Source organism: Apodemus sylvaticus, chromosome X (genome assembly GCF_947179515.1).
Source record: "Apodemus sylvaticus chromosome X, mApoSyl1.1, whole genome shotgun sequence".
NCBI classification, from domain to species: Eukaryota; Metazoa; Chordata; class Mammalia; order Rodentia; family Muridae; genus Apodemus; species Apodemus sylvaticus.
This window is the reverse complement of record NC_067495.1, coordinates 103,005,313-103,033,214: the sequence shown is the minus strand read 5'-3', so window position 1 is coordinate 103,033,214 and position 27,902 is coordinate 103,005,313. Positions and strand designations below refer to the sequence as shown.

General features: G+C 37.3%; 1 protein-coding gene across 1 annotated transcript in view; it reads left to right on the top strand.

Moving 5' to 3' along the window:
• The first annotated feature begins 350 nt into the window (after positions 1-350).
• Positions 351-27,902, top strand: part of Col4a6 (collagen type IV alpha 6 chain) — a 334,867-nt gene continuing 307,315 nt past the window's right edge. The window contains exons 1-2 of the mRNA XM_052171628.1: positions 351-535; positions 737-788. Coding sequence (XP_052027588.1) covers positions 525-535; positions 737-788 — 63 coding nt within the window. The 5' untranslated portion in view covers positions 351-524. The remainder of the gene's footprint in view (positions 536-736; positions 789-27,902) is intronic.

Sequence of the window (27,902 nt, the reverse complement as noted above, 5' to 3'; positions counted from 1 at the left end):
GACTATCTGCCTATGTAGTAGTAGTAGTAGTAGTAGTAGTAGTAGTAGTAGTAGTAGTAGTAGTGGTGGTGTACCCAAATCTATTCATGTGTTACTTTATGGAAATGTATAATGTCTACTTGCATAGATTCTTGTGTATAGGTCTCTAGAGACCTGTGCATGAAACTGTGCAGAGGTGCTTGAAATTGAGAAAGAGAAGCAGCTTCCCAAGGTAGGGGGAGGTGATTGACAGCAGACAGCCCCGCCCCATTCCCCTCCATTCCTTCCTCCCTGGGCGCGTGGAACTATCTCCTGAGTGCTAGAAGTTGTAGCAGGCACCGTTGCCTGTGTTTTCCTTTGGGGCATTTTTTTTTTTTCTTAGCAGCTGATTTTAGTTTCTTCTAAAATAAGCCACTTCGCTCCCCCTCCCCTTACACTGTCCTGATTAAGGAACCAACTGCCAAGCATCAACGGAGCCCAGATGAGCCCGCGCCGCGGAGCAGCTTAGCAGTCTCCTGGGACCCTGCTCCGGAGCAGCCACAAGCATGCACCCTGGGTGAGCTGCTGCTGCTCAGAATCCCCCCTCCTCTTTCTAACTTTGGGCTGCTTTCCCAAGCCAGGACTATACTTGCACTTCTGTCACTGAGGGGAAAAGTGGGACTAGGCATCAAAAGGGAGCCTGGGGAGGGGGCACTTTTCTCACTCAGGACCCTCAAGTCTAGAGAGCCCATGTTTCTCACCCTCCCTCTCCTTTCAGATTGTGGCTGTTCCTGGTTTCCTTATGCTTGACCAAAGAACTGGCAGAAGCGGTAAGGCTTCAAAAGACAACCCCTTTCCCCCCTCTTCCTCTTGTGTTTCTGTTGGGGGTAACAGAGGGTTGCACCAAATGGAGACTTTCTAATAAGAGTTAATGGGGTTCCTGAAGAGGAATAGCAAGTATAACATTAGCCTAATGCTACAAGTGTTAACCTAATGCTCTTGGGACTCAGCAATCGTCCTGTCTTAAAACATCTGTGTCGGTTTAGAAAACAAAAATTAGAGGTAAACAGTGCAAGATGCATGTATTTGCTAATGTCTTCAGGACAACTTCAGACGACTGACCTCTGATGGCTTCTTTTGCACGGATAGGCAGATCTGCAAAGCTGAAGAAACATTTGGCACAGCATAAGTTTGAGAGTGGAAAGAGAGCATAAAGGACTGAGGCTTGACCATGGCCGCACTAAGATGGGAATGAAAGTTTATATTTGCTTGTAGGTTCTTTCATACATCAAAAAGTTAAATTCCTAGGACAGAAAAACTTTCTAAAACTTAACCTTTTGTGGGCGGTTTAGGTATTATCTGTGAACTTATAGAGACTCCAGGCAAAGGAATTAGGGTCAAAAGAAGTTTAATGTATCCTAGAAAGTAGAGAAGCATCCAATGCAATTAGTAGGATAATTTTACAAAGGTGAAGTGACGAAATGATCAAATATACTAGTTTTCCAGTTGAGCTAGTTAGTTATGCTGGCAAAAATAAACTTAGCTGTCATGTTCAAATAATATGTTTTTTTTTAAATCAACCTCTTTATAAAAGTCCAAGTTACAATACAAGCAATAAATAAACATTTTTAAATTTTGATCTTCTGAATTGTAATTATTTTAACTGATTGGCCCTTTTTAAAGTGTTTTAAACACAATTTTAGAGCCAGGCTTCTTTCAGTCAATAAGGTCACCAACATACTGTATCCTGACATGATATCTGTAAAAAAATATCAGGGAGGTAAAATGATTTCTTATAAAGAAAAAAATACTGGAAGAATGAATTCTAAAATTTCATGACCCTTTAAGTCTGAATATCAGCTCTTATATGTTTCTGTTAATCTTTGTACGAAGAATTAATGATCTCAGATTCTTGTTCACTTTTCTACCTTATTCTTCCAGTATATAAGCTTAGATGTGAGTTTTCTCAAGGGTTTACACTACATTTATTGAAAATGTCAGCTTTTGATTTCACTTTATTCAGGAGTCTTCTGATACTTTTTTTTGTTTGTTTAAGTAGAAAACATCAAGTAAAACTTTTATTTTCAGTCTCTGAATGGTTTTGAGTTTTGTTTGTTTGGTTGGTTGGTTGATTGCTTGGGGGTTTTTTTTTGTTTCTTTTTTTTTTTTTAAGGAAAAGCATTTGATCATTGTAGATGGACAGGCATTTTTGGGATAAAATATCTTCATTTGCAATGGTGAAGAATAAATTTTTCAGTTTTTCCAAGCATTGAAGTGGGTCTCTACATCTGGGTTGTATACATTTGTCTCATTGTTTTACAAGGTAATCTTGCCATTAATTATGATAAGATTGGAATGCCCCTTGAGGTTCATTGACAATTCTTATTCTGTTGGTCTAAGTCCAGAACTGTTGTATTCCGTCTTCTTTACTTGTTCACAGCATCTTTGGTGTTGGAAAGAGGGTTTTTTTTATGACAAAGAGAAAAAAAGGTGAGTCACAAAATACTTTCTCAGAAGATGCTATTACTGCAGGGATTTTTTTTTCTCTTAACGTCCTTGCATTGTGTTTCAACTTGAGTCTATTCTCTGTATTTGTGCTGTTTTCTGCTTTTCAGATAGTTGTAGGTATTTGAATTCACAGCACTTTGTTTGAGTGATATTGATAAAAGCTGCGTTACACTTCATTATGAGAAAGTATCTTCATGCTGTGAGAATTAACTGGCCAATAATGGAATATTTGTAAGCAATTAAAGACAGAGTTATGTAGTTGCATTTGAGCACTTCCTTTTAAAGAATTTGCAAAAACAATTCAATATATAAAAATGGAAAACTAGATGTTAAAATCCATTACATTTGTTTTTCAGGTGAACTATATTCAAGGTTTCACTTAGTGAGACAGAACCTAGGGTTGCTGAACACCAGGAATCCTTTAGTTAAGTGCTCAAGTCCATAAGGGTGTGCTGTAAATTAGACACAACATGCAGAAATTTAAAAAAAAAAAACAAAGCTTTAGCCACCTATGCTCTAGAAACTTGTCTTTCTCCTATATAATGCTGCTCATTATGTTCCTTGATGGAGGCTGCTTTAAATTATCTTCATATATCCTACTAGAAAAAGACTAGGAAAACTACAAATCTCATCTTAGACTGTAGTGTCTAGGAGATAAAATGTACCCTAGAGTATTGTGAATCCTTATGCTTGTCCTTATCTCATCCTCTCTGTAACCAAGAGTGCATTCATAACAGTCTCCAATATATACAAGCTTACGTGTAGTTAAAAGACTAATAGGACACTTATTTGGGAGGGGAGGAGAATAAAGAACAAGAACATGACTGCCATCCATATTTAAGTAAAGATCTGATTGTAATGCTAGCCTCTGTCTTTCAAAAGTACAAGCAAATCCAGGTGGCTTCTTCACATTGTCACTGGGCCCAGTCATTATAGCAGCGATGAAAGAATGAGTGTTATTTTAATGTTCAGCAGCCATCAGCAGTTGGTGACTGCAGGAGGAAGTGTCAGTTTTCTTCTGGCTCTGCCCTCTGTAGGTTTTTCATGCTCCAGTGGCCCTAAATCACCCACACACTGGTAGTGCTAAGTGGACTCAGCAGGTTAAAAAAAAAAAAGAAGGATACATGAAGTTTGGAGGGTGAAGTGCTGATGGAGTCTGAGAAGAGGAAGAGAGAGGAGATGTGGGTGAATATGATTAAAAACACACTGTAGGCATGTATGCAATGATCAAAAAGCAAGGTAAGATATATTTTTAAGAGAAAGACATGGATAAAATTCCTTCCTCCTTATTTTTTAGGCGTCCGTGTACATTTTTTTTTAAGTTTTCCTTACAATCTAGAATATTCTCTCCCCTTCCTCCGATGGCACACCTTTTACTCACTGCACTTAATGCTCTTCCTATCTTTCTCTCAATAAAAACAACCTCAACACAAATGAGTAAATAAATAAATAAATAAATAGCACCAAAATAAAACTAAACAAAACTTGCACATATGCAAAGAAATGTGAAGTCTATTTTATATAACCACACTACAAGGTAGGCCTCTACCTACAGTTTTTTTCTATGCCAAGTATTGATGTCTCCTACATTATAAAGGCAAACCAAAAGCCAAAATAAAACCCAGAAATGGAAATATATATATATATATATATATATATATATATATATATATATATATATATAATTGAATTTTCCTCTCTAAGTATAACCTTCTCAATGCAATTGAAGCTATTTTTGTTTTTTTTTAATTTTATTTTCTTCTTTAGTACTGTATTACACTCCAAACTGAATCTACACCATTCCAATGGTGTTCTTTCAGCTACTAATGCCTGCTTAACTACCAAGCAAAAGGGTTACATTCCAGTCTGCATCCTGAATTTCCTACTTCCAGTTTCCCATTTTCTAAGCATGCTGAAATCTGTTCTGATTTTCAAAATACGGTGACTCATTAGCCAATGGTTCTTTGATATTTTAAAAATATTATGTGTTCAATGGATATTTATTGATAGACTTTTATATTGGAAGTATTGTGTTTAGCCCTAATATTCCAGTGGTGGACAAGTTATGCATCATTTTTAGTAGGGAACTTACGATCTTGATAGTTTCATGTCCAAAAATTGTGACAGATTTATTCTCAGTGAAGCTCTGAGCTCCAACCCCTTATTTCCAACTGCCTACTAAGCCTTGTCTCTCACTTAAAAACAGTGCCTATAATTTAGTATAAGAACTCCCCTAATGCCAGCTATTACTACTTTTGCTCCAAACACAGTATTCTCTTTACACTTCAACTGATTTTTCCCCCTTTTTTTGCTTTCTTAACCATCTGTCTAGTTTCAGGAACAAACTACATAATCAATCATCACTATCCCTGTCCATATCATCAAATTCTACCAACTTTATCAAAAATCTGTAGACTGATACTTCCATCCACACAAACTCACTTGATTCTAGACCCAATCACCCTATATCTATAGCTTCTAAACTGGATTTTCTACTTCAAGACATTTGTTATAATATCTACAATGCCACAAAGGTTAGTTTACTAACAAAAATTACAAGTAAGTCATCTCTAGGTGTAAAACTTCTGTTCATCTACCATTTCTTCTATAAGAAAATGCACACATGCTTGGCTTGTAAAATTAAAGACTTTCAATTCTTTCTTCATATATCTTTCCGGGCTTGTATTTTTGTGTTTCTCCTTCCCAAACTCTCCAACTAAAATTTTCACCATTATCATATCATGCTCTTTTACATTTCTTTGCTATTGGGTGTATTGTCATCTATGTAGTATATGCCCTCCATATTTATAGCTTTGCTCCTATTCAGTGAACTTTACCCAGCCCTCCATACCTACATCAAATGCCATCTTCTTAATGAAATAATTTCAGACCTCTTCAACTTGGTACTCTGAATGACCTTGAGACTCCAGGACATGTCATTTTTGGTTAGTACATAACTCTCTAGTGAATATACAATTTTACTGCCAATGGCCTGCAGAAACTGTCTTTTCTTTGTGTGTTTTAAGAGTTACTAATCCAATATAGATCAGTTAATGAAACAAATAACAAGGCTGGGTTCAGTGAGAAGGCTCAGTGGGTGACAAGCTTGATCGCCAGAACACACTTAAAGACAGCCAACTCCAACTCCACAAACACAAAATTGTCCTCTGACCTCCACATGTATATGTTTTCCTTACACATATCAAACACACACATACACACACACACATACACACACACACACACACACAGAGAGAGAGAGAGAGAGAGAGAGAGAGAGAGAATATTTTTTTTTGAGACAGGGTTTCTCTGTATAGCCCTGGCTATCCTGGAACTCACTCTATAGACCAGGCTGGCCTTGAACTCAGAAATCCACCTGCCTCTGCCTCCCAAGCGCTGAGATTAAAGGCATGCACCACCACTGCCCAATAATACAATTTTTAAAATCTCACTTCAATGTTGAAAGGTCTAAGAGATGATAGAAAATGATTTTGCTAAATGCTTCCTCTATCCACAGTTTCTACTTATGTGATTTTATTTACCTTCCTGTGACTTAGTTTTTCATCATCAGAAAAGGAATGATATCTTACTCCTTAGGTATTATTGTCCTTTGCAAATTTAAATGAGATCATGGGAACCCCCTGTGTACAAAGAAGGGCTCACATTCTCATCCCACCTCTGACAATTATCCTCTATTTATTGCTATGTCTGTGGTAAATTAAAACTAAATTCCCAATTTTGACAAATGACCAACAGGCAGTTATCAGAGAAGCTCCTCTTATTTCTAGAGTCAGTCTACTGCCATGGTCATGTTTTAATATGACCCTCATTGATTTCCCCATGTCGAGTGCAATAACAAATATCTTGCAACGTTTCCAGTTTACAAAGTGTTCTCTCATTCTTTCATAAATGGCCCCTAGCTATCCTGTGAAGTAATCTAGGACAAGTTTTCTCATGTCAGGATATTTAAGATTTATCCAAGCTCACAGATCTAAGAAAAGGCAGAATTAGGTAAAAGCACAGCCTAGAGTGCTGTTTCCAATTGGGGCTTTTTATCATCTCTTATCTGGAGCCTCTACAAACAAACTGAGCTGTTCTGGCTTCAGTCCTCTCCTGCTGCTCCACCCCCTTTGCTGATAGCTTTTCTCTCCAAAAGCCATGGTGCTTATTCTAAAACAAACAGGATCACTGCACCCCTTAGTACCATCCTACCCCTTCTCCTCTTGTATCTGGAAGTTTGCATCCCAGTTATCCTTTTGATGTTGGTTTAATTTGCCAAGCATATTTTATGTATATCTTTTCCTTTTTTTTCAAATCTTCAGTCTTCATACTGTGTCTATGTATGACTGTGTTCTTATTCCCTTAAAGCCTAGTTTACAAATTGATTTTTCTTTAATTTTTCTTTCTGACTTATGACTGACAATGGTTGTTCTTTGCCCTTCACTGTTCTTGTCTTCCTTCGGTGACAATTTATCTAGAGCCTACGGTGTGCCAGATATTCTGGTTGACAATGGGAAGAGAAATGCCAACTCCTAACCCTATGTGACTTGATACATTTTGAGAAATTAGCTAGAGGAATCTTAAAAGCGTCATCTTAATACCTATACTCTGGCCTGTTTATCTATATGAGTTTGTAACTTGTTAATAGCATTGAAGTTAATCACCACAGTGAATCATCAATTTATGGAGGACTCATTCCTGCAAGGTAGCTCTCTCTCCTCCAGATTTACAAAGTTTAGGTAATCTGAAGCTATCTAAGCTGGAGCCAAGGCATTCTTAAGGGACATTTGTTCTTCTCTCTTGGACTATCAGTCTACTAAAACAAAGAACTCAAAGGCAATGGAATTTCCCCAGGCATCTCATACTGGGAGAAGGAAAAGAACTGAAAGAAGCTTGGTGCCAGAAGAGGAAGTTGTCTCTCAGGAAGAGATTTCACACAGTTCTGACAATGTCTCAGATCACCTTGCAGGACAGCCTGGAGTCGACAGGAGCTCAGTGCTGAATAAGATTACAACTGGACCAGAACTGCTGAATTAAAGCATATGTCTTGCTCAATGTGGAAAGCTAAACCTCATGTCAGGATCTTGGTGTCAAGTCCAAAGGAAATTCCATTAAATGCACGTTGTAAAGGTCTGAGGGAGTGGTTTAATGAATAAGAAAAGATTCAGATTTCTTTCCCTCTTGATTTGCTATCATTATATCAAGTCTTCAAAAGTTCAGAGTTTTAACATTCTTAATCGATGTAGTTTTCTTTAGATCTGACATTTGGAAGATGCACCTGGGAGACACTGAACTTCTTTGTTCCTTTTCCCATTGTGGCCACATTTTTAAACCTTTTCCTGCTTTCACTGTTATTTATACCTTTAATATCACATTGGTGGGAGGCTATACCTACCTTGTTGAGATTGCTGAAGTCCAGGCTTTAAACCGAAAGACTCCTGGTAACAAAGCCTTACTGTATACCCTTCTTCTTGGGCTTCTTAAGGGTTTCATATGGCACTCTGTTGGTCATTTTCTGGATTTTAGTGCATTATAGAATGATTCAAAACAAAGCACTTTGTGTTTGGAAACAAACACACCTACATTCAAATAAAAACTCGATCGTAAACTATGGTCTTAGGAAATTTATTAAATATATCCACTTTTAAATGACTATTTCTGTCATTCTTTTCCACTCACTGGAATTGACACTTTCCTTAAAATACAAAGTGCTTGAGTATTGGTTAAATTTGTTTTTTGAGCCTCCTATGGGTGAAAAAGCTTTAAGTTTGTTATTCAATTTCTTCCAGATTCCCCAAAGCTGCTTCTTCTTTCCAGGCCTTCCTTTGTGACTGCCTGTGAAGATCCAGGTCTCCACTAAAGATTCCTTTTAAAGGCACCTCACCATGCATCTTTGAAATCTCTGTCCTTTTGTTAAACATCAATGAGGCTGGTTAGTTTGTCATTATCTTTCCATCCGTTTTCCTTGTTTTAAGGGGAACCTATGCTACTCCCTGCAAACTTCTTTGACCCTGAAACATACATTTCACAGATGCTAGGATTCCCTGGAATATACTGGCCTGAGTCTTTGGAAGGCAAACCTGGTCTTCAAAAGACACAAAGGCCTTTTCTTTCTTGAGGGAATAAAGATTAAGTGATATTTTCTCAACCCTTTAAGTATTGAGTGAGCATTTTTTTTTCTGTGACTCCCTAATTCGGCTTGTGAATATAGAAGGTCCCTTAAAGTCAATGAGACAGTACAGAGTAATCCCCATTGAATCATGATAAAATTGCATAAATTCCATTTAGTGCCTAGCTTGAGAGAACCATGATATTTTTGTGGTTAATAATGTTGGTATTATTAATGAAAAAGAATTTATTACAAAGTTTTAAAGAATTCTACAGCAGTATATATACTTTCTTCCAATCAAAATCCTATACAGTTCCCCAAAATGAAAAACAGAGAAAAACACATACTTTCTTAATAAGTCAGCAAGACGGAAGAAATTGAAAAGAATGCAAAAATATCTGAACTTATACTAAAGACAGTTTAGTTCCTAGCTATCTCTATTTTATTTTGGTTATGTAATATTGAGGAAATCTTATCAGGGAAAGGGATTTTTTGGATTAATAATTTGTATTGCCATCTCAAGACAACCCCCAGTTAAACAGAAACTTGTATTTCCCAGTTAATTTCACACAATTCTCTTTCTCTGTCACCATCCCTCTCGCACATAAATACATACACACACAAATGAACTTTGCAGCATATACTCACATGATAGTGATGTTTCCCAATATTTAAATATATGGACTCTAACACATCTGCATAGTGCATACTTCGTTTTACTACTTTTTAAAATTTAAGATTTGTAGTGAAACTTAAGTCTGATAATGTGGAATTGTTGAACTACCTCTTTACCCTCATTAAAAGTCCTAGGACAGGATGAGCTGCTATATATGGTTGAAAGAAGAGGCCAAAGAGCACTGGAGCTCCTGAAGGCCTTCACAAATGCACCACCTGACCTGTTCCTCAAAGAGATGGTAAACAAAACATGAAACATTTCTTCTCTCTCGATTTTCTGGAAAATGCCACACTTCAAGTTTTCTTCTCTGGATCTCTATGAGTATACTCATATTTGCCTGAATTTATGGTTTACATTAATAGTATAATTGTATTAGATGGCTCTAATGAAAGCGTGAAGAATCAGTGTTCCATCAACCATATAGCGTCTATGAGGAAACTAAGAGGGTGTTCTCTTTTTAGAAAATCATTTTATTCATTTACACTTCAAATGATATCCCACTTCCCTGTTACCCCTCCACAACTCCCCTATCCCCTTCCCCCTCCCCCCCCTTCCCCTTTACCTCAATGAGGGTGCTCCTCTACTCACTCACCTACTCCCACCTCTCCACTCTAGCATCCCCCTACACTGGGGCATCAAGCCTCCTTGTCCTCCCATTGATGTCAGATAAGGCCATCCTCTGCTACATATGTATCTAGAGTCATGGCTTCCTCCATGTGTACTCTTTGGTTGGTGGTTTAGTCCCTGGGGAGTTCAGGGTGGTCTGATTGGTTGATATTGTTCTTCTTCCCATGGGGTTGCAATCCCCTTCAGCTCCTTCAGTCCTTCCTCTACCTCTTCCTTTGTGATCTTGGGCTCAGTCCAATGTTTGGCTGTGAGTATCTGCATCTGTATTGGTCAGGTGCTGATAGATCCTCTCAGGAGACAGCTATATCAGGTTCCTGTCAGCAAGTGCTCCTTAGCATCAGCAGTAGTGTGGTGTTTTGGTGTTTGCAGATGGGTGAGGTGGTCTCTGGGTGGCCTTTCCTTCAGTGTCTGTTCCATTTTTTGACCCTGTATTTCCTTTAGACAGGAACATTTATGGTTTTAAAATTTTGAGATGTGTGAGTGGTCCCATCCCTCAACTGGGGGATGTACATATTTTTGGATGTGGTCTCTACAGTTTGTACCTCCCCTTTGTTGAGTATTTTGGCTAAAGTCATTGCCATTGGCTCCTGGGAGCCTTTCACTTTCCTGGGGTCTGGGACGTTCTAATGACAGTCCCCAGTTCCCCATTCTAAAATGGGCATTCTTGACCAGTCATGGTGGCACATGCCTTTACTCTTACCATTCAGGAGACAGGGGAGAGAGGATCTCTGTGAGATAAAGTCCAGACTGATCTCCATAGTTAGTTTTAGGCTAGCCAGGGTTAAATAGTGAGAACTTATCTCCCAAAATATTTTTAATCTAAAAAGGCACCCATTACACTAAGCAAATATAGCTCTGCTCTAGGCTAAACTCCCATTTGAGCATAAAGCAAGCTATATATTTCAGCCCCCCCCCCCAGTTGATCTTAGGCAAATGTGGTTTTGCAGTGAAGACTATGAATAACCATCTAGTGCAGCTATAGCAGGTAGAAATATGGTTAAGTGGAGGACCTTAGGACATGTGTGGCTAAAGCACAGGATGATTTTTGTGGATCAAAGGGAAATAAGGATACAGAGTTGAAACAGGCTCAAGTTATGGGAGGCCTTAACATCAAAGTTGAGGTGGATTTGGCTTGTATTGAGTGGGCATGCTTCTTTTATAGAAGTAATTTGGGAGATAACACAAAGAAATGGCCTAGAGGCAAAGATTAGTTGAATATATAGATAGTTGTATGAATGGATGGATAAATGAATAAATAGGGTCATAGTAAGTATATAAGACACATACCATCAAATGTTCAAACAACTATTAGGTCTAAGAAGAATAGGGAAAACTTAATGGCCATCTTACTACTTTCCCCAAATAGCAGTTATTGCAGTGCTTTGTAGGTGTAGACACCACAAATGTGTGCATTTGATGCTGATGTAATTCACAACAGGAGATGCCATTGGACAGATATTGCTACAGACCAGGGACCGTATTAAATTTTTCATCAGTTTTCATCTGCAACATCCTGGGTTTTTCGACTTGAGAAAATCATTTAACATAAATGTATGTCAGTGTTCTATGTGTGAAACAACAGCATCAAATTCGTTGAATTACTGAGGTAGTTAAGGAGAAAAACCTGTGTAACACTCTTCATGTCTCTCTTGGTACCCAGCTAATTCCCTTCCATTAGAAGCACATTCTTTCATTTGACCAGTCAATTAGGAAAAGTCACTTTCAAGACTCTCAAGTTGCATCACTTTTGCTCTTCTTAAATATCATTTACCATGTTAATTACCATTCGTATACATTTCTTTTCTGTAAAGAAAGCTTAACATGTAGAATTTGGAATTGATAATATAAGTATCACATATAGTAGGCTTTTCATTTTTGTTGTTGTTGCTGTTGTTTAATATCACCTTTAAGGCAAAAGAAAGACCTGGGAGGAATTGGGGGAGGGAAAGAATGTGATCAAAATATATGAAAAATCTTATAAAGGACAAAAGAACTGCTCACTAGCATACATGTGTGCGTGCATGTTTCTTCCTCCCCCGCCCCACCCCTCTGTGCGTGTGCTCAAGATGGATCCCAAGAAATCATTCTTTGCTAAGTAAATGGTGTACTATTGACCTACCTTTCCAGCCCTCATTTTTCTGAGTTTTACGTCTCAGTGGCACAATGAGAACAAAGCAGCAGTAGATTCTCTGTCAAGAACTGGCCGCTGCAACCCTTTAATTTCCAGATTCTCCTGTTTCTCTCTCCTGTCAGATCTGCTCCTTACTGCTTTACACCCCCAAGGTTATGCTCAGAACTGAAGGTACAGTAGTGATGCTTGAAGACTTGCTCTGAAAGCCAGCAATTGCTTTGAACCCCTCAGCATGATTTTGCCAGTCGTTAAAGTCCCAAGGTTCCCAACTTTCCTCAATGGCTGCTGTAGGCGGAAGCCCTGGGACAGGTGATGCTTTTCTCTGGACTAACACCTCATTTTCAGTGTATAGAGCAATGTAAAGGTGAATTTTTCAATATAAAACAGAGTGCTTCCAAGCTAAATTGAGTCTAACTGTGGTTTGAAAGATTCATATACAAGCATTTATCTGTAAGTTTAGTTATGCTTGCCCTGTAATCTAAGAGAGTATGTGTCATTTGAGTCCTTTTATGGCACTATATTTGAAACTTTTCTGTAATTTGTAGATTGTTAGTAAGTTTTCGAAGTTTATTTAATATATTCAATGCTAAAAGAGTGAAAGGAAAATGCAAATGGATTTTTTTCTTTTACATTGTGAAGTTGACAGCATGATGCCGCATCATCCCTAAGGAATTGAATATGTATTTCCTATAAACAAAGATATTCTGCTACATAGCCATTTGTCCATTTAACCAATCATTTTCAAATATTTTAGCCCCCAAGAATTCTGGTGGTCACCTATAATCTCAACATTGGAAGGACAAAGATAAAGATTCCCCAGGGAAAGCTGACTAGTGGAAGTAGGTGAGTTCTGGATTCAGTGAGAAATTGTCTCAGTCAATAAAGTGGAAACTGAGAAAGGCAAAGACATCCAATGTCAACTTCAGGCCTCCATGTACACATGTACATATATACGTGTGTGTGTGTGTGTGTGTGTGTGCTCACATACAAGTGAACATTCATATATACACACAAACACTCAAATGACATAAATATACACAAAACTGATTGAGCATTTAAATATTTTCTTTATCCATTCACCTGCTAATGGGGAACCCAGACTAACTGTATATCTTGGCTATTGTAAGCAGTGGTGCAATAAATATGACTGTACCTGCTGAACTCTTTATTTGTTCCACTTTGCCTTCAACTAGAGTCCCTTTCCCTTGGTCTTTATACCTCCTTAGTATTACTCAGTTTCTTTATGTGGAAAATTTAAAAGCTAGCTCATACAGTTGGAAGGATTAGCTAGAATGTTCCTAACATCCTTAATTACTATATGTGCTCAGTAAATTCTAGCTGCCACAGGCATGTTGCTGGGCTGTGGCTCTTCATTTTCTAATCCCCTCTATAGTATGTTTCTAGTAGACAGAGATCTTGCCAAGAAGACAACCAACACTTAACTGCTTTAACTTTCTGCGGTGATGCTCTTCATTAAACTAGTAATAGCCCTATATCTATTAGTAGAGCTGATTAGGAGAGGATTTGTGTTCCTCTGAGATGTAGAGATAAATTAACTAAGGTAAAGATTAGTTATCTTTAAATGTTGTAGGGGTGTGTGTGTGTGTGTGTGTGTGTGTGTGTGTGTGTGTGAAATTTCATCCCCCAGTTTACAACACTATTCTTAGCCTGGTTATCCTTAAGGGCCTCAAGGGATAAAAAAGATACTTCCTCCTCCTCCTCCTCCTCGATAGTACAGCTTTTCTCACATTCTGCTGCTAAAGAGACTGACAGGTAGAGGTGCCAACTCTATTAGAAAGGATACCTGCTTATGTCATACTGGCCTGGGGCTACTTATTCTGGATGAGCCACTGAAGAACCACATGACTTTCAGTCACTATTTACTTGGAAGAGAATGAGAGGAAGGATTTATATCAAGTTACCAGTCCCCTGAGCCTGGCCTGGCCTGCCTGAGCTGTACTCTTTTTTTTTTTTTTTTTTTTTTTTTTTTTTTTTTTTTACTTTTAACTGCAAGTATTAATGACATGCTTCTGCTCATATTCATAATAAAATCAAATAATGCTTAAAGTACAAACCTATGAGAAATACCAAGGCTCTTACAGAAGCTCATGTGCCCAGAGAAAAGCAGCTAAACTGCCCACTGTTCTGTAGGTTACTCGGCCTTAAGAATGCCATCCCTTCTCCTAGGATAGAATACATTACATTGCTACAGTTCAGTTCTACAGTTCAGTTACATGAAATAACCAAGGTTCACTCCTTGTTTATATATACAGCAGATGTCCATTGTGGTCACTGTGGAGACAATACCTGTTTCTCAGTTTAGGACCCAAACAGAGAAGATATAATCTGGCATACTGCTTGTTGTAGCAAGACAAAAAGACAGCTTTGGAGGTGTTTTACTGTGTTGGTAATCGAATATTATTCACAGGTAGGATGTGTGTCATTTTTTTCTCATATGTGTTTATCAGTCCTGGTGGAAATAAAGAAATAACATTCTAGCATGTGTCTTGAAGAAGGAGGGCAGGAACTATTCAGTGATGAGCAATAATGACCTTCCCACATCATTGTTTACTTGACCATGTAGAAAGATGTTGCTGATCTGTCTGCAAATACTTTTCTGGGTCCTTGCCTCTGCAGAACCCAAACAATTTTAATCTATTTGATGACTTTGTGTATACTGCAGGTTTTGCTGTTTGGTGTCAGTGCATTTGTGTGTGTGTGTGTGTGTGTGTGTGTGTGTGTGTGTGTGTGTTTCTGTGCACACACACAGGATTGGGATTACTTCTACCACTTGGTGTTGTGGCTTTTGTGTCTCCCAGTGATAAACAGATACATTAGTTCAGAAATGTAGTGTCAAGGAAGTTGCCTTCTTTGCTTCTCATTTTCTTCCTACTGCTTACTGCTGTGGTAAAGGAGTAACTATTATTCTGTGATCCTTTAACCATAAAGATGGGATTAAATGATTTGCCCAAGGGCATGTGACTAATTGGTCCTGCATTAGGGTCCTGAATTAGAGGAAGCTGAACTGGAACTCAGGGTTGTCCTTTTACTGTGTCAGGTCCTACTATAAAGAGAGTTGTCTAACTGATTGCTGTAATTTACTCCCTAAGACAAGTGGTAACAACAAAATCTGACCCTTTAATCTTGAGCAGACGAAAATTTACATCTGAATGTCTTCTTTTAAGTATTTTGATGAATTGAATTGCAGGTCATAAAATCAGATTCCCAGAATAGTTATTTCAACAAACCTGTGCTCTTTCTCCAAACAAATAACTGGCCCTATGCAATCAGCCACAGGATCCTGACTTCAACTAAGAAGGAAACAAAGAAGAATTTATGCTATGTTTCCTGCATTTCTATCTCAAACAAGCCATTGCATATTCAGTATTTTTCTAGGTTGGTTTTCTACTAATATTTGGGATGTCAAATAATGACCAGGAGCAAAAAATTGTAAATAGAGTCAGTGTCCTTTGCATCATGTAAGCACTGTACGGTCATGCTGTGTCAATTAGGAGTTATACTTGGTGTGACATACTGTTGTATATATCATGAAGTCCATCAAAGACACCATCACCTTAACCAAATTGTCTCTTGATGGCTTCTTAAAAGGGTCCAGAGTTGGAAATAGTTGAAGATGGGTGATAGGAACATGGGATCATATTATACTGTTCTCTCCTCTTTATGTATGGAAGTTTCCAGAAGGAAAAAAAAAAAACATGACCTTATTACTTAATGACTCTAACAAAGACTGTGAGAAAACAGGCTATTGCTAAAAATCATAGATGGGGAGACATCTCCATTTCATATGTAACATTTCAGTACACAGGCACAAGATTCTTGTTAGAACAAATGACAAGTGTGGTCCTGAATACCTACAGAAATAGTTTGAGCAACACAATCCAAAATATTTTGCATGCCAGCATGAACCTATGAGGACAAAATTCTAAACTGGGAAACTTTTGTTTCATATATAAAATTATTTAAAATATTATATAAAATCACCTTTAGGTTATGGGTTTAAGGTTTATACAAGTGATATATGAACTTGGTTTTTAGACTTAAGTGCCATCCCTAAACTATTTTATTATGTACTTATAAATATTCTATGTCACCTGATTAAAATAAACCGTAAATTCTTCTTTTGCTAAACATTTAAGGTAAGAACCAGTCAGTCTGTACCACATCTCTGCCTCACTCAGGATGGAGATGAGGAATTTCAGTTTTATGTGATTTATAATGTATAGGCTAGGGACATGTCAAAAACATGTCACATAGAAACCATTTGAATGTTGCCCTAATATTTTACAAGGCTCATCCTCTGGTGCCCGGTGGTCTTGTTACTCTTCACACTGAAAGTGGCGTTATTCTTGTAGAATCACAAGGCCATCAGTGCAATGGCAGTTTTGTTCATTACATGTGTGTGGTAATGGAGCTCTCTTCCATATTTTCTCACAGTCTTTTGTTAGAGTCATTAAGTAATAAGGTCATGTTTTTTTTTCTTCTGGAAACTTCCATACATAAAGAAGAGAGAACAGTATAATATGATCCCATGTTCCTATCACCCATCTTCAACTATTTCCAACTCTCTGCCAATCTGCCATGACCTTTGTGAACATTATCATAATAATTTGCATTTCGGCTAGTCTTTCAGTGCCCTTTTACTTTCTACAGTAACTATGGGTTTAAATGTTAGGCTTTCACAGAATGAAGGAAAATTTATCCAAAAGACTTAAAATTAGTCTCCAAAATATGCAAATCATTAGAATAGCTAAATTATGAATGCTATAAGCATTTTTTGTGATATACTTAGAGGTGAGTGAGCTAGCATTGTTCTATTAGACATACTTATTGTATCAAATAATTTAAGAGCTAGAAAAGCATTTTTGCTTCTTATTACTTGAGTCTCAGATGTAGATGTCAGCAAGTGTGTTTGTAGGGATCCACAAATTTTTAACTTTAAGAATCATTGTTGTAATATCAAACTAATATTACACATGTACACCAACACAAATACATGCAGAGAGAAAGGCAGACAAACACAAACATGCACACACACACAGAGAGAGAGAGACAGAAACAGAGAGAGACAGAGAGACAGAGAGAAAGAGAAGGGGTCATTATTAAATTCATGAATTTAAAAAAGAAACTAAATTTTAAGTCATTTTTCCCATTGGTTAATAGTACTCCATCCATTAATCTAAAGAGCTCTTCACTAAAGAGGTGTCCTACTTATACATTATCCTGAATTACTTGCAGCAAAAATACAAGTAATTTGCACACCATTATTAGAGTCTTTCTTTGTTTCTTTGTTTCTTTCTTTCATTTGCTCTGCTCTTTGCTCATACTAAGTGAGGTAACCCAGTCTCAAAAGATCAATCATGGTAGGCACTCACTAATAAGTGGATATTAGCCTAGAAAACTGGAATAACCAAAATATAATCCACACATCAAAGGATGTACAAGAAGAACGGAGGAGTGGCCCCTTGTTCTGGAAAGACTCAGTGAAGCAGTATAGGGCAAAACCAGAACAGGGATGTGTGAAGGGGTGGGTGGGAGAACAGGGGGAGGGAAGGGGGCTGATGGGACTTTCGTGGAATGGGGGGGCCAGAAAAGGGAAATCATTTGAAATGTAAATAAAAATATATTGAATAAAAAAAGAATTTGGATAGAATAGTTTTGAAAAACAATGAATAACTGTAAAGGGTTAGTTATTGAGGATATTTGTAAAGGAAGGTTGTAAACAATCTATATTATGTATTTCAACAATAATAATGAATATTTTTACAGTAATGTGTGTCTGAACCTATGCTATAAATACTGTCCTTACTTCATTTTACAAATGAGAAACCTGATACTCAGAAAAGTTGCATAGATATCTTTCTGAGACTCATGGGCTACTAAGTTAAGAAAACAAAATTTGTGATGATATCTAACTAGACTCATTACCATTCACCTTTTTATCACTGAATGTAAGAAAGGGCAAACAAGAAGAATGGAAAAGGATGGAAAATTCTATGCATGCCAAATATATACTTAGGTCTCTCCAAAGACTGCGAATCTGTGGCTTTAAATTCAACAGCAGACATTCTAGCATGAGTTTTTCCTTTGTGACCACCACTCTTGCATTCAAAATTACTGTCCACTTCCCTTCTGCCAATACTTAGTTACCTTCATTTGTCTTCAATGTTATTTCTCAGCTAGAGGGTGAATATTATAGTCAGATTTCCTTCAGATGTCTTATCTCTAATATGCAGCCCAAAATGCTTTACTTAAAAATTCTCTAATAGTCAGACAATGTAGCACTCTTAGCCATAGCACTTAGGAGGCAGAGGCAGATGGATCTCTGTGTCTTTCAAGCTAGTCATGATTATACAGTTAAATCCTGTCTCAACAATAGAAAAAAGAAAAGAAAAAGAATAAGAACCCAAAAAAGAAAGAATAAATTCTTTTTAGGCTAGGCTTCTAAAAGTAATAATCATATGTGATGAGAACTATTTTTTGCAACTAATGAATTAAAATGAGTATGATTCTTCCAGAGGGAATGTTAAGCAAGCTTCAAAGACGAAAATGATAATCATAATATGATGATGATACTGCCATCACAAATCCAGTTAAAGGCACTCTTCTTTCTGATTTGAACTAGGAGTGGGTTACAATATCCATTTTGTATATGAAAGAGACCGAAACTTAACAATAAATGATCACCTATATGACAGACAAAACACCATTTACACAGCCATAAGTTGAATTGGTCAGTTTTCCTACAATCCTATATTACCTGTTTTTTACCCATCTTATGATCCAACACAATCCCACCTGAGAAAAAGAACTCCTATTTTACTAAGAGCTTCCTCTGAACCAGCCACATTTAACGTTTTGATATCATGCTTGAGAACTGTGTGATGGAATTCTCAGAGGAAAGTAGAAAGTAATCCAATAATATTTTATAATATTTATTAATTATACATAATAATGATTTTGACTGTGGTATTTGCATGTGTGAGTGTATTTTGATATAAATTAATTGTGTTTAAATAAGTTTATTTTTTTTTTGCTAGGCTGCATTCATAGCAATGATGGAACTGCAGGTTGGGCATATTTGGGAGACATTAAGTTCAAATATAATTGGTTGGAGTGGCTGAAGGAAGAACCCATTTGGGACCACTATACTCAGAAAAGTTTTCTTAGCAGGATTTACATTTTGGTTGAAGCATGAAAAAAGGATTTCAAAGCTTTGCTCTTCCATTTATAGACCTTATGTATAGGGAAAAAAATGTCTTCCCTTGATTCTGAATTGAGATCTTTAGAGTTAGATATGTGTTGTACGAGAGGGGTTTGTGGTGTGAGCTTTTTGTGGTAATATTTAGAGTCCTTTAAAAATGATGTTTACATGAAATCAATTAGTTGGAAAGAAAAAATCATACTCATTTGCACTTGAAGTAAGTGCAGCCTCCAGAATGTAAGCTCTGGCTGCTCCGGGTCACTTCCATCCTTCCCTTTTCTCTGAAGTCCACTACAATTGGTCATCTAGCCTGGAATTAGAAACTGCTAAGCAATGGTCCAAATCTGCTTTAAAGGCATGTTTGTTTTTACCACTGCTACTGTATGCTAGGGGTAGAGTTTCACTGACTTCCATGGAAAGAACAGGCATCAGAGCGCACAAGCTCGCCTGAGTGCCCATCAAATCACTCCATGTGTGCTTCTGTGATAAAATGCCAGGATAGAAGATTGTTTTCCAAAGTGTGAGCAACTGAGTAAGATAAGTTTCTTCTTCCTCCATGTTGATGGAGAGTGAGCCTTGGGAATGGCCTTAGCATTAATATCTTACCAATTAGAGAGAAAATTTAGACGATAACATGGAGATTTCTGGGACATTGGATCCCTGTTCTATTATATTTCATTCTTCCTTCGAGCATTTTCTCTTTTTTTCTTTTTTTTATTTATTGATATATTTTTATTTACATTTCAAATGATTTCCCCTTTTCTGGGTCCCCACTCCCTGCAAGTCCCATAAGCCCTCTTCCCTCCCCCTGTTCCTCCATCTACTCCTTCCCACTTCCCTGTTCTGCTATTCCCCTATACTGTTGCACTGAGTCTTTCCAGAAACAGGGACCACTCCTCCATTCTTTCTGGTCATCATTTAATTTGTGGATTATGTCTTGGGTATTAAAAGTTTCTAGGCTAATATCCACTTATCAGTGAGTGCATACCATGATTGATCTTTTGAGACTGGGTTACCTCACTTAGTATGATGTTCTCCAGCTCCATCCATTTGTCTAACAATTTCATGAATTCATTGTTTCTAATGACTGAATAGTACTCCATTGTGTAAATATACCACATTTTATTTGTATCCATTCCTCCGTTGAAGGACACCTGGGTTCTTTCCAGCTTCTGGCTACTACAAATAGGGCTGCTATGAACATAGTGGAGCATGTGTCCTTATTGCATGCTGAAGAATCCTCTGGGTATATGCCCAGGAGTGGTATAACCGGGTCCTCAAGAAGTGTCATGCCCAGTTTTCTGAGGAACCGCTAGACTGATTTCCAAAGTGGTTGCACCATCTTGCAATCCCACCAGCAGTGGAGGAGTGTTCCTCTTTCTCCACATCCTCGCCAACACCTGCTGTCTCCTGAGTTTTTGACCTTAGCTATTCTGACTGGTGTGAGGTGAAATCTCAGGGTTGTTTTGATTTGCATTTATTAAATGAATCATTCTTACAGTTCTTAGCAGATTGAATATAATCTTTTCCTCCTCAGCCTATTAGTCATTGACTACAGAGCATAATTTTGAGCAGTCCCATTCAAAACACATTGAATTTTTTTATGTCTATGAATTCTCTGTGCTCTCTATTAAGAAGGCCTCAACTCAGACTCTTTGTCACAAATTACATGAGAGAATGGAATCTTGAATTAATGTATCAGGAGGATATGCTGCTTCTGAAAATCGCTGTACAGATTAAAAAATTAGTAGCCGTTACCTACACTGCCCCTGAAAAAGTAGCAGCAATTGATTTTTAACTCCTGACCATTAGTTTTTGCCATGGAAAGCACTTGATTGTTTAGAAGACAGCCAAGGTTGATGTTTCCTGTTTCCAGTAAAACAGTGGAAACTCATGACTAGACGCCTATCTCTTCCAATGCCTACCTATTATCTTTTTATCCAGAGTTTTATAAACTGAGCTATATAACCTGTATATAGAGTGAAATGACCCTAGCCACTCCTGGATGTCATGATTAACTCCATAAGCCATACTCTTCATGGAATCAACTTAATCATTTTATTTCTTTTAACATGTGTTCTATTAAACCAAGTACCTTCTTCCACATGAATTATCACATTAGTACTTTCATTTGGGATTTACTTTTTTTTTATATATAAAATGATTTTTTAAACTAGCTCTCATGTAACCCAGGATGGCCCTGAAATCCCATGTAGGCAAGATTGACCTTGAACTCCTTCCTGATCTTCCTGTCAGGATAACAGTTATACAAACACTTTTGTGACATTGGTGCTAGCTGTTCTGTTGCATGAAGAACGCCAAATATAACTTCAACAACAACAACAAAACCCTTTGCTTTATTTTAGTTGGTATAATAACTCTGTAATAAGACAGAACTATATGAATGGCAAGGATTTGCCTAACATAGGCCCTACATTAAACCCTTGACATCACAAAACAAGAATCCTAACTATTTTAGGTATACATTCTCTTCAGAGTTCCACAGTAAGGTATAACTGACCTTTTACTTTCTTCAACCAGGAATAAATGAATCAAATGCTCTACACTGTGCAGCAGTGACTAATAATCCTTTCAATAGAAAGTTGCCTCCTCAGTCTTGATTCTCTGGCATGAAAACAGCAAATTTATTGGTCAGGCCTCCAGGCTGTGCAGATTTCATTTTATATTACACCAGAAACTTGTTAACTGTAATGGGAAATTCCAGGCAGTGCCTCCCAGTTCCTTTGTTAGGCAGTGGTTAGTTGATCAACAGCTGTGTGCTCACTTGATTCTTTATAAAGTGACTGTCAAAACTCACTTTTGTATGTCATTGCAGTCTCCATTTCCACTTACTGGAAATGGCGTGAGTTTGTATTTGACTATCAGAATGTCACAGTGGAGCTCAAAGCATATAAGGGTCTTGTCAAATTGGTGGGGTGGTAGTGGAATACAGAGATAGCTCCACAGATCTCACTGGCATGTCAAGGTCATGCATCCTTCCTCTTCGCTTCTGCTTTGGGCTCTTTCTGCATTTTTGGCTGTACTGTATCTACTTGAATGCTTTCTAACACAATATGATTACTCACTGCAAGCTAGAGGCTATCTCTATCCATATTCCTGAGGAGGAAGGGATACAGACTCTCTGGCCAGTGTCCTGTCCTCTATCTGCAACAATGTAAATCAGTGCCCTGGTGCTGAGCCAGATCCTCTTGCATAATTATAAACCTGTGTTACATACCATACTTGTTTTAAGAAAGCTAGTTAGGCTTTCAAATTTACTGACACCATCTATCACTCACAGAGCAACCTTTTTGTAAAAGTTCAGACCACATTTCCTGAGTTTCCTTTAAAACAAACACTAATGCCTTTATTTTGAAGTTTTTTTTCTCTCTGATAAGGCTTATCTCTTCCCTGTCTTCATTAAGATTCAGATTCACTTTGGTGAAAATGCCTGGGTTTGCCCATAAAATTCAGCACCCCACACACAAGAGCCACCCCTGTGGCCTCTCTTTCATTGTCTCCATAACTCTCTTTTCACCCTTTGATCCCATCTTGATCCTCAATGTGGAACAGGCCCGTCCTCTGAGTAGCACTAGAAGGGAGAAATGAAGCTAAGGAGATGTACTTGAAATGCCTTCAGGATCTGCAATAAAGCTTAAATGTTCTAAGCATTAATTTTGGCACATACAGGCACCTGGATATTCAAGTCTGAGATTATTGCAAGTCTAAGTAGTTGAAATAAATATCTCATTGTGTTTTTCCTACTATTAGAACATTGTGAATCAAGTAAATTAACAGATGACCTAATATTCTTAACTCACCCTCTATTTCAGTGGGCTGAGATGAATGGAAACTCGGTACCAATTGGGACAAACCTTTGACTCTGCCACTCTGACCCTTAGGCACTTAACTTCATCTTGCCCTGAGTTGATTCATTTCTACCTGCTGTGCTCATTGCTAGGGCTCTAGCCAAGTTTCCACATAGTAATGAATGACTATACAAGCCCCTAAACATTTTCAGTCTTTATCCAAGACTTCTCCCTTCTGTGTCTCAGGGAGGACTGATTTACCTACCTCTTTTATCACCTGGAATCATGAAATTAAAGGGTAGACTTATTAGCACGATCATCAATTTTGTCTTGTTTTTTTGTTTCCTTATATTTTTAAGACACTTTGCCAAATGAAACATAGCACCTCAAAAAGATGTTACAACCCTGGCATGTAATTATGATTTACTGGCAAGATTTTTAAAAGGAGTCATTAACTGCTGACTGCCTTGGTCCACCTCTGAGCTTATCTTTCCTGCACATTAATCACCACATTCGAGTGCAATTTATTTATTTTTTTCATTTACCTCTCCTGTGATCAAATTTTTCATCTCTGCAGATGTTGATCATTTTACCCTCTAACAGGTTTCTCTGCCTTCTCCTTATGACTTGATGTCTAGACAGATAACTGTTATTAAAAGTTTAGGGGAAATTGTTGTTTTGGAATAAACAGTTTCTGTTTGAGATTTAAAAAGTCAACTTATTTGTCATTCATACAAAATGAAAATTGACTTTTTGGTACCAATGTCACTTGGTAACACAAAAGTAGGAACTAGACTGTTATAAATAATTAGGTATTTCCTACCTAGTGCAAGTTAAAGTCCAGTTCACTCTGAAAGAGTGACACTATATTATTAAAGATACATACACCGAGAGGATATATGAATGACACACTTATAGGTAAACATTCTGAGATGGCATAATTATTTTAAAATTACAACATAAATTCTTTCTGAAAGAATTTTGGTGCAGACAGAATTTGGATTATCTTCTAATCATGATATTTCTCAATTCTTTTACTCAATTCTTTTATTTTTAAAAACTCTACCGAGAACCAGCAAATTTAGTGTTTCTTTAAACTAAAAGTCAATATTTTTCTTAAGAACTCTAAAGTAGCATCTACTTTCTATGTCTGAACCTATTTCTCTTTACTGAACACTTCTTTGAGGCCCTGAACGGTTTTGTGTTCTTACCAACATACAAAATAAAATGCTTTTGCTCAGAACAAGTGTTCAATAAATGTTGTCTCAACGGGTAATTCAAGATTACGGAAGTACAAAATTATGGAGGGTCATCAATTGAATTGCTATGGACCATGTTTTCTTCTGGCTTCCCTGTTGTAAAGCTCCCTCTACAAGAGGTTGAAAGCATTCCATGGGCTCCTCTTTGAATTCTATGCATGAGATAGGATCTTCAGAAAACATACTGATCCCTTCTCTAAGATTCTTTGACATGCTGTTTACAGACCACTCTCCTGACTTCCTTCCTTCAAAACTCAGTTTCTCTCCATCTCTGGGGTGTTTTCTTCTGAACCTCAAAGAGAAAAATCCTGGGGAAGACCTCAAAGGATTCAACTGGAATGAGCTGCTTGAGATAAACAAAAACATTGGCCCTTCCCAGCTTAGGGAAAACATTGATGGAGACAGTCTCATTACTCATTCCTTGGGAGAACTGGATCATCCCCACCTTTGATCTTACAATGTCACTGTTGTTCTTGATAGGAGCACAGCTGTCAGCACAAAATTTGACATATGATCTACTCCCAGCCTAATGCTTTGCCTATGGTCTTTGAAGGGCTATAATCAAAATGAATAGCACACTGGAGATTTTGGTTAGTAAATTGTCGGAGATTTCTCTTTGCCATAGTACTTAGAAACACAAAAGGTAGTGTTAGACTTGGGTCCATTCTAGCTTTCCCACTTCTGAGCAGTGAGACCTTGCAAAGGTGACTTTAGTCCTTTGAACTGATCCAAGCCTGAAATTAGGGTAAGATAAGATAAGATTACCTATCTCACAGAATATTGAAAAATAAATGAGATACTACTGCATACTATTTAGTGTACTAACTGAATGCTGCTGAGAGTTGTTCCAAACACCAAGTGCTGTGATAACTATTATAGCATCAAATAATAGCTTGGTTTCTTTTTGGCTATTACAGTAAGTATCTGGGATGCTGTATTGACCTCAGTTTAGGGAGAACAATTTACTAGGTACGTTTTCTCATATTTTAGACTCACTTATTCTGCCCAAAGTAATGTGTCTTTCGTAAACATAGTTTGCTTAAAAGTTAGGCACATCATATGCAAAGTTCCTAACAAATAGAGACTGAAAATACCAATCATATCATTAATCTCAGTAGACATTATCCCTTATTAACTACAAGAATCCACTCCTTAAGTGGTCCACATCTGTGATTTAAAGGGAAATCTCCCCTTTGTCACCTACTGAAACAATATACAAAGCCATAATATAAAAAGATTACAGAAGCAGAGTTTCATTAGCATAACATTTTTCATAAGTTCATGTATGCAGTATTTGTATGATATTCTCTACAAAAATGAAACTATGTGAAAAGAATGACACTTAGCTTTTAACAAAATTTGTATTTCAATTTGTTCTTCATTTTTCTAAATGTAAGTGTAAAAATTAAATTTTATATAGATGTAAGCACAAATAGCTGCAGAATCAGTTTTCTGAGAAATCAGACTTCTCAGGGTTCATGGTCTCATAAATAAAGAATTTAAAAATGAACTCTAATGGAAACTTGAGGACATTTTTATTAGAGTTTAAAAGAAAAATCACCATAGAGCAGGCAAGCTGTAAATATTTGCAGCTGCCAGGAGGACAAAAATGGATGCTGTTTGAGCTTGCATGACAGCAGTCTGCCACAGTCGGGGTGTGGCTTTTAGAGAAATAATGACACCCATAATGTTATGGGGAATTATGTTTAGTAGGCTTATAGCAAGCCGACTTAAGACGCTGCTTCGCTGTAGACCTATAAGCTATGGTGATGGTTATGTGGGGGCAGGAATTTTGGGAAGGACAAGTGCAGTATCTCTTTAAATGACTAATTAGGCAATCTATCTCTTTAGGATATATTAAGATCATCCCACCTTCCTAGAGGTGGTACCACCTAATTGATGTTAGATCTCTATTCAGGCCAGAGATTTTATTCTCTTTACCAGGAGTTTTCCCTGTATAGGCCTTTATTGCTACTATAACAGTTTCATTGTTTTAGTAAGTGAATCCCAAACCTAAAATAAAGATTAAGCACATATGATCAGTGATAAGATTGCTTAGACTGCCTAGAATCCATTAAGCCCAGTATCTATGCACGTCTACACCCCAAACTACAGAGGAGTGGTGTCTTGAATAAGCTATTTAACTTCCACAAGACTTCCTTGATTGTAAAAGAAAGGTCATAAACCACTTACCAATAAGTTTGTAGCTATCAAATAAATTATTGTTATATTCTTTGAGGAATGTGGTAGACTTTCAAGTGTGCTATGTACAAGCAATCATAAAATGCTAATGGGTAACATTGGGTTGAGCGACCATCTAAAAGACATGAGCAATCATAGCAAAGCCATTCTATAGCAATTTGCTTGCATAGTTAAGATTTCCCATAGCAAAACTCTAGATGTAATTAAGACCATGAGAGTTAGCTATTGATATATAGCCTTATATTCTAGTATGTAAGATTAGATGGCTTTTTCTTAAACACAGAACACTTGCCTACTTCCTTCCCTCCCTCTCTCCCTATCTTTTTTTCCTTGCTCTCCTCCTTCCTTCTGCAAATATTACAGCACCATGAGATTTTTTTTCCTCAAGAATTTAATTTCTCAGGGAAGGTAAGGGCACAAATTGTCTCTACATAATTAGATGGCATTTCAGAGTAACAAGAAACTTATTATAAAATCTCAGCACCGAACCATGTAAAGCAGTCCCAGTAGGACAAAGGGGGTTGGTGTACAGGTGAAAATCAAGTAACCATGTTAGGTCCCAGTGACTGCACTGAGCCTAAAGTCAGAGTGACAGACAACATTGGCATACAGAAGGAATACAAATAGTTCAGTGTTTGTGAACCAACAAGCGCCAGGTAGAAATCACAGCATGGAGAAGCTTGGGTAACAAGAGGTCAGTATTTTATCATATAAGTGATGGTGTTCTAGCAGATGATTCTCATCTAAGGCTGAATGCTGGAAGCTGAACAGAATGGTTCCATGAATTTTTCCTAATTCCTTCCAAGTGAGCAGGAGATTAAGATAAAGCAAGAACTAGGGCATGGGTTGTAGAAGTTGAGTAGGAAAACACTCTTGAAATATTTAGGAGATAAAATTGTCAGAATTTCATGATTTAGTACATTTGTGATAAGGGCAAAGGTTGGTATTGAGGACAACTCTCATCCAGGATTTCTAGCTATGTGATGTCAACGACTAATATGAACAAGAACAAAAAAAAATTTGGGAACACTTAGAAGGTATTATACAGGCTCATTTTATGATAGACGTTGGATATGCTCACTGTCCATTGGCTTATGCAAAGTGAAATAACCATAAAGATATTAGAATTTGTAAATTTTTGGTAGAGATTTGGACTACATTTAGATACCAGAATGGCAGGCATATTGGCAGCAATTGAAACTAGGAATGGATGAGTTTACTCAAGTAAAATACAGAGTATTAAAATGAAAGAAAGTTAAGTTAGGATATAACACCAATATTTAACATGTATGTCCCTAATGATTATGCTAAATATTGGTGGCCCCAGACCTTCAGTGAGTTACACTTTAGTTAAAGATGGTAATAAATTTAAAACGATTCCTTTATGTGCAATGCTTTTGA